Source organism: Pan paniscus, chromosome 14, assembly GCF_029289425.2.
Source record: "Pan paniscus chromosome 14, NHGRI_mPanPan1-v2.0_pri, whole genome shotgun sequence".
In the NCBI taxonomy this organism is placed as follows: Eukaryota; Metazoa; Chordata; class Mammalia; order Primates; family Hominidae; genus Pan; species Pan paniscus.
This window is the reverse complement of record NC_073263.2, coordinates 80,232,895-80,240,332: the sequence shown is the minus strand read 5'-3', so window position 1 is coordinate 80,240,332 and position 7,438 is coordinate 80,232,895. Positions and strand designations below refer to the sequence as shown.

Sequence of the window (7,438 nt, the reverse complement as noted above, 5' to 3'; positions counted from 1 at the left end):
AAATTACTATACAAATGGGCATTTCATGATTGAATAGAAGAGTTGGGCTCAGTTGTTCCATTTATAAAGTGGTTCATTAATAGTACAGTGGCTGGTACATCATTGGTAGTAAATAAAATATTTGTTGAATGAATAAATGAAGGCAAGGATCTTGTTTGTTTGATTCACATTTGTATACCTACTCTTACACCAGTGTCTGGCACATGAAAGAAGTTTAAAATATTGGTGTATTGAAAAATAACTAATTTTATTTATTTATTTATTTTGCAATTACTATACTGTGATTACATACAAAGTTGATGTGCGGGTTCAGTATTAAAATCTCAACTGCTACTCAAGAGGCTAGAGTTAGTTCCAAAACAGTGCCACATAACTTTTCCCACTAAAATGTAAGCTCCATGAGATGGAGCTTTGTCTGAGTTAGTTGTGCCTTAATGCTTTTAATAAAAATACATTAAATGAATGACTGCTAACTTCTAGGAGTTTTACAGTGAAAGCAGACAACATGTGTCAATCTATTCTAAAAAATCAAAACCAAAACCGAAACCCACTGTTTAAGAGAAACCCAAGTTTTCTGCTGCACTAACAAGTATCTTTCATGCCAACATCTTGAGACACCTTAGTTCAGAATTCCCAGCCTGTGAGAGGACGGTACCATATCTGACATTCATCCTACTGGGCCAGCACCCCTGATTAATTTTTAATGTATCTTTATGAGTTTCCTCAGTGTTAACCACAATCCAGGTGGGGTGTACAAATTTAAAACAAACAAAAAAAAGTCTTTCAGGAATGAAAAATAATGTAAGCTGAAATCAATATTTATGAAGTTGTGATTAATTGACTGATGACCAAATGATTACAAAATGTCTGTCTGAAACATCTACTCAAATTTATTAGCTTTGACCAAAAAAATTAAAAAACAATCCAAACTGGGTCAATGAAAGAATAATGCATTCCTAATCAATTTTTAATAGCACTTAAGATTTTATATTTTTTTAAACTTGCTTTTAAATAATTTATCATCAAAATGAATCTGATTTAAACATGGGGTAAAAGGTGTTCCATAGCTATTTGATGGTTTTCTTAGCAAAGAAATTCAATTATGACTGACTTTTTATTACTGAGACACTTTATTAATAATAATACATCTTGCACTTACACAAAGGCATTGGGCCAACATTCTCAGAGAGTCCAGCAAGTGTGATCTAGGATTTAGCCCCAATTCTACTGTTATCTGTTGATTTACCTTATGTAGGCCTTGATTTCCTCATTTGTGAAAGGAAAGGCCTGCATAACAACCCCTAAGAGCCATTTTAGCTCTAAATGTTTATAATTCTAAGGATGTAGGACAGCTTTAGCCCATTCCAGATGTCAAATGTAATAGAACTCATCAGATCACAGGGCTGCTCAAAAAGCTACCAAGATGTGGTGATCAAAATTAAGCAGCAGTGAACTACGTAATTTTTGTTTTCCTATTAGGGTAATGGTAGGATCATTTAGTGATTTGGGCCAAACGACATCTATTTAGAACATGAATTGTCAAAAAATGGGAAATGTCCTTCACAGAGCAGAGAAGAGATAATTCCTGACCTTAAGCCACTTGCATTATTAAAAGCAAAGCCTGGGAACTAGCCTGGCATTCATCTGGACTGAGGAAGAGTCCTAATCAATCTATATTGCTAACAATATTATTTGGATATGTGTGTGCATGTGTGAGGGCATATGTGTATTGATTCATAAAACATTAAGTGAATAAAGCAGGTATGTTATGCTATGACCTTGTTTGTGCTTATGTATACAGTAATAGATGAATTAGTATGTTTTAAGGATATGTTCTAGAATGTTAATAGTGATTTCTACACTGGATACAGAGGTGAGGCAGAAATATGGAGGAACTTTTACTTATTTTATATACTTTTTAATGGCTTGTTTTTCTTAAAATGAGCATGTGTTATTTTTATAATTCTCAAAAAGCAATAGAATCTTCCATTTTGAGATTAAAAACAAGTAAAGAAATTGTTTAAAATAAAACAGCCTGGGTTTATTATAAAGGTAGGCTGTAGCAAATGAGAATATTACTATTTGTGGAACAGTAACCTATTACAGACATTAGATAAATTGGATGCAATCCCTGACCTCAAGAAACATAGCCTGTTGTGGGGACAAACACATCACCAACTATAATACAATGTCATCAGCACAGAAATGGCTGTATGGACTGTGCACTGAAACACTGAGAAGCTGTGACAATGGTATGAAATGTGGAAAGAGATGTTAGAGATAGTCTAAATTTTAATAGTTTACTTAAAATGCAGGATATGATTTTTAAAATTATCTTTGTGACTACATATTGACACCCATCAACAAGATGATTTACAAGGAAATGAACTTGCCCCATTAAGTAATGGGAAATGTTTTGAAAAGAAATGTCTTTACAATAGAATACTATTGAGCCATAAAAAATAATAAAATCCTGTCATTTGCAACAGCATGGTTGAACCTGGAGGACGTTGTGTTGAGTGAAACAAGCCAGACACAGAAAGACAATTACCACATGATCTCACATGTACAATCTAATAAAGTTGATCTCACAGAAGTAGAGTGCAGAATAGTGCTCACGGCTGTAATCCCAGCACTGTTGGTAGGTCAAGGAGGGGGGATCCATTGAGCCCAGGAGCTCAAGACCAGCCTGGGCAACATGGGGAAACCACTCCCCGACCCTCGAGGCAGGCGGATCACTTGAGGTCAGGAGTTGGAGACCAGCCTGGCCAACAGGGTGAAACTCCGTCTTTACTAAAAATACAAAAATTAGCCAAGCATGGTGGCGCATGACTGTAATCCCAGCTACTCGGGAGGCTGGCTGAGGCAGGCGGATGGGATCGCTTGAGCCTGGGAGGTCGCTGTGTTGGCACCTAGTGGTGACAGAGCTAGACCCTGTCTCAAAAAACAAAACAAAAGTTGCCAGAAGCCATGGAGCTACCGTTTAGGTAGGAAGTTGTTGGGGGCAGGGATTTCCGCTGAAGCAGCCCAGGTCCAGAACCCCTTTCTCTTAACCATGAGGCTGCTTCTTGAAGTCATACTGCGTCTTTTTCACAAAGATTAGTAAAAGTTGTCCCGATGGTCTTGTCTTTAAATCTCTCAACTCACAGATTTTACTCGTTAGCGTAATTTATCACATCAGCTCTTCCTCGCTTCAAGTAAGTTGCAGATAAATTCCAAATTTGTTATACTGCATTTAAGATAAATTTAGGAACTTTTAGGTTTTTTTCTTTTTTGTTGGTAGGAAACGCAACTTATAACCTCACAAATTCTCCCTTGGGGTTCAACAACACAGCGGTACATTTCATATGCAACCATGCACCTGAAGTGAAGACGTTAAAACGTTAAATCTCCTTTTGGTGGAAAACCCAGAGAAGCCCACAGTAAAAATGTATTTTCAGGGAAAGCTGCGATTAAATGTATCAGGATCGTCTCGGACACAGATAAGGAGACAATCACTGTTTTCTTAAGTGAATTATTGTGCCCTCTGGAAGCACATTATATTGAGTGGAAAGAGAACTGACAGAGGTGGAAAGCTGTTTTGAAAAAAATTGAAACGTGTAGATAATGTCTTTTCTCTATGTTTTGATTACGCTGTGTTGGCGGATGTGTGGGGTTTAATAATTAGGCGAAAAACTCTCCATCCTTCACCCCATCCAATCCCCGAAAACAATTTGGGGATTTAAAAAATCGCCTTTCCGTATCTTCCTCTTCTGTCTCCACTATTCCGCTTTCCTTTAGATTTTCCAAGATCCTCGATACTTGTAGTAAACTACCTTCCTACACATTCGCAGGAATCTTGCAGCTCCCTAATCAGTGAATTTTTTCTTTTCTTTCCTTCCTTCCTTCCTTCCTTCCTTCCTTCCTTCCTTCCTTCCTTCCTTCCTTCCTTCCCTTCCTTCCTTCCTTCCTTCCTTCCTTCCTTCCTTCCTTCTTTCTTTCTTTCTTTCTTTCTTTCTTTCTTTCTTTCTTTCTTTCTTTCTTTCTTTCTTTCTTTCTTTCTTTCTTTCTTTCTTTCTTTCTTCTTTTCTTTTTTTTTTTTTAATGAAAGGAAAACGCCTTGGAGATCGCGCGTTTCGAAAGCGCGTTTTCGTTTTCTCTCCTGGGCGGGTTATGGCCCTACCGGGGCGCCGTAGCCGGCCCGCGCGTGCCCAGTCTTGGCGGTAGGTCGGCGGGACTTCCGTGTTGGCGGGATTCTGAACGCTGCCATGGCTCAGACCGTGCAGAATGTTACATTGTCGCTCACTCTGCCCATCACGTGCCACATTTGCTTGGGGAAGGTAATGGGTGATTGTGGGCACAGCTACAAAACGGGGTTGGATAAGTCGCTCGCCGGGGCCGAGGGCGGTCTCGTGCGGGGGCGGGGAAGGGGCGTGAGGCGCCGAGATGGGAGAAAACGCTGACCCGCGTTCTTGATGGGAGGCCGCGTCCTGGGAGATGGGGGTAGCGCACCGTGATTAATGGATTCATCTGGGCGCCTTTCGGAGGAGGGTGACAGCGGCCCGTGGTCTGCCGGGAGGGCGGCGAGACGGCCCTGCCACCGCCAGCGGCCTCACACTGGCAAGACACCGGCCTCGAAGGAGGCCCCATCAGAAACGCATCGCAGGGATATTTAACTTCCCTCTGCAGCCTCGCGTGGCGTGTAGTGAAGCCCATTAAAACACATTTCCTGGGAGCCTCACCTCGGGCTTCTTAGTCCTCTGTAACTAGTGTTCATCCTCTGGGGCCTACGGTGCTGTGTATTGAGTCTTTTCCATTTCCAAGACCTTTTGCCTTTATCCTGGCCTTGAGGATGACCTTTGCTCTGAATTCCTAATTTGAAAAGTAAATAGTAAGTGCTCCTGGAGGGTATTAGAATAAGAGGTGTGGCCTTTAACTCCAAGAATGGGTCAGTCAGGAGATAGAATACTCTCTCTTTGTGATGCAAGAGGTGCCTAGTGTGTTTGTGAAACAAGGTAGGGAAAGTGGTTCTGAATTAGAAACGGAGCTTTGAATATTCTAATGCATTCCTCTCCTCTTTCATTTCCATTTGTGCCTCACTTTCGGTGTTTTAAAGAGCATTTCTTTACCGAATAGATAAAGAAGGGGAAAGATAAACCACCAACTTTTTTCCACCCTGAATTATTTTTATGTCTGTGGTGTGTCAGGGTGTGTGTTTACCCCCCAGCGCAGACTGAGCCGTAGACTCAGATTTGAGAAATACAAACTTCTAGAGCAAGCATTTGAGTGCCGGCCAATACGATCTGCCTGGGGTGTTTGAAGTTCTGTGTGAATTTACTGGATTCAAAAAGTAGAAGAAAGTCAGCATTGGAAGCAACTGATAATTCTGGATAGCAGTCAGAATGAAATGCCAATGAAATAGCAAATGTGCTGGGAGATCATGGGTTGGGGATGGCTTGATCAATTTGGAGAGATCAAGGATGGCGTCATCGAGGATGGTGTTTGAGCTGGCATTTGCTATTACTTACTGCCTGCACGGCTAGGGGGAGGGAAGAAGCGATGTTTCTATTTGCCACAGTCTACATTTGGCTCCTGACATAAAGTTCCTGGAAATATGTGTTAAATTCTGAGTTAATTTCCTCCAACACTGGCTTTAAAGGCTGATAAAAATATTCTTGGGAAGTATTTTGTACACATTATATATAGTTTCCATTAGTTATAGGCTGTCTTTTGCAATTGTATTGACTGTTCTGTTTGATTTACCAAACCTATACTTTTTGTATTTAACGAGAGTGATACCTCATAGAATATAGTGATTTGCAGACTACAGAGTGCTTTTGTATGCATATATTATTTTGTTTACTCTTCACACCAATGCTTTAAGATAGGGCTGGTTTTTCCATTTTTAAAATAAGAATACTAAAGCTTAGAGTCTGTGGTTGAACCTCTATACTATCATTTGTGTCTTCAGAATACTAAGACTTTGAGTCTTCATAGTTGAACCTCTATCATTATTACCATTTGTCTTCAGATTACTTCGTAAAACCCTCACCTAAGTTCATCCATGACATCAGGCATTTTTAGTGTTTTTTTTTTTTCCTGTATTGGTTAACTTTATTCTGAAATAAAAATCAGATAATAAAGATAAAAAGATTAAGACTTTTGTCTTAATCTTATGTGCCAGACTTTATGCTAAACTTTGCACATGCTTCATTTAATCTTCTGAAAACAGAAAGGATGGGGAGTTGATGTTATTACCATATTTCTACTGTTACAGATAAGGAAACAGGTTCAAAAAGGTTAAGCCAGGCGCGGTGGCTCACGCCTGTAATCCCAGCACTTTGGGAGGCCGAGGCGGGCAGATCGCCTGAGGTCAGGAGTTTGAGACCAGCATGACCAATATGGTGAAACCCCATCGCTACTAAAAATACAAAATTTGCTGGGTGTGGTGGCAGGCGCCTGTAATCCCAGTTGAGGCAGGAGAATTGCTTGAACCTGGGAGGCGGAGGTTGTAGTGAGCTGAGATCGCGCCATTGCACTCCAGCCTGGGCAACAAGAGTGAGACTTTGTCTCAAAAAAAAAAAAAAAGAAAAAATTTAAAAATTAAAGAAAATTAATTAATTAAGGATTTTTAAACAGGCTCCTCCCCCCCCCCCCCCCCCCGGTACCATGGAAGCAGAAAGGATATGTGACTGAGGGCCTGAGTTCTACATTCAGGCTAGCCGGGTTCTAATCTAATCTACCACTTACCACTCATACAATCTTTTACAAGTTACTTAACTTTTTTTCTTTTTTTCTGAGACGGAGTTTCGCTCTTGTTGCCCGGGCTGGAGTGCAATGGCGCGATCTCGGCTCACCGCAACCTCCGCCTCCCGGGTTCAAGCAATTCTCCTGCCTCAGCCTCTTGAGTAGCTGGGATTACAGGCATGCGCCACTACGCCCGGCAAATTTTGTATTTTTGGTAGAGACGGGGTTTCTCCATGTTGGTCAGGCTGGTCTTGAACTCCCGAACTCAGGTGATCTGCCCGCCTAGGCCTCCCAAAGTGCTGGGATTACAAGCGTGAGCCACCACGCCCAGCTTAAGTTACTTAACTCTTTTGCGCCTGTTTCCTTATCTGTAACAGTAAAAATATGGTAATAACATCAACTCCCCATCCTTTCAGTTTTCAGAAGATTAAACAAAGCGTGTGCAAAGTTTAGCATAAAGTCTGGCACATAATGTTTAATAACTGTTAGCTTTTACTATAGCCATTGAGGCCAGCCCTCAAACTGAGGAAACCAGCCTTTTCCAGTAATTGTTCTTCCCAGTTGCTTTGTGAGGCTGGAGCACTTCAAAATGAAGATTTGCATTCCCAACCAAATGAGACCTGTTTGTTCTGGAAATTGCCACAGTACATCCAGAATTTTCAGCTGGTTCCATGTCTCTTTTCTTTTTTATAGTGAAAGCAAATTCAGTATG

At 40.7% G+C, this 7,438-nt stretch overlaps 1 protein-coding gene across 3 annotated transcripts in view; it reads left to right on the top strand.

The window, feature by feature from the left end:
* The first annotated feature begins 1,124 nt into the window (after positions 1 to 1,124).
* OBI1 (ORC ubiquitin ligase 1) overlaps positions 1,125 to 7,438 on the top strand; it is a 47,264-nt gene continuing 40,950 nt past the window's right edge. For all 3 annotated transcript variants that reach the window (XM_003825252.5, XM_003825251.5, XM_034936820.3), the window contains exon 1: positions 1,125 to 4,319. Coding sequence is in view for 1 of the 3 variants with exons in the window: in XM_003825251.5 (XP_003825299.1) it covers positions 4,248 to 4,319 (72 nt within the window). In the remaining 2 variants the exon portion in view is untranslated. The remainder of the gene's footprint in view (positions 4,320 to 7,438) is intronic.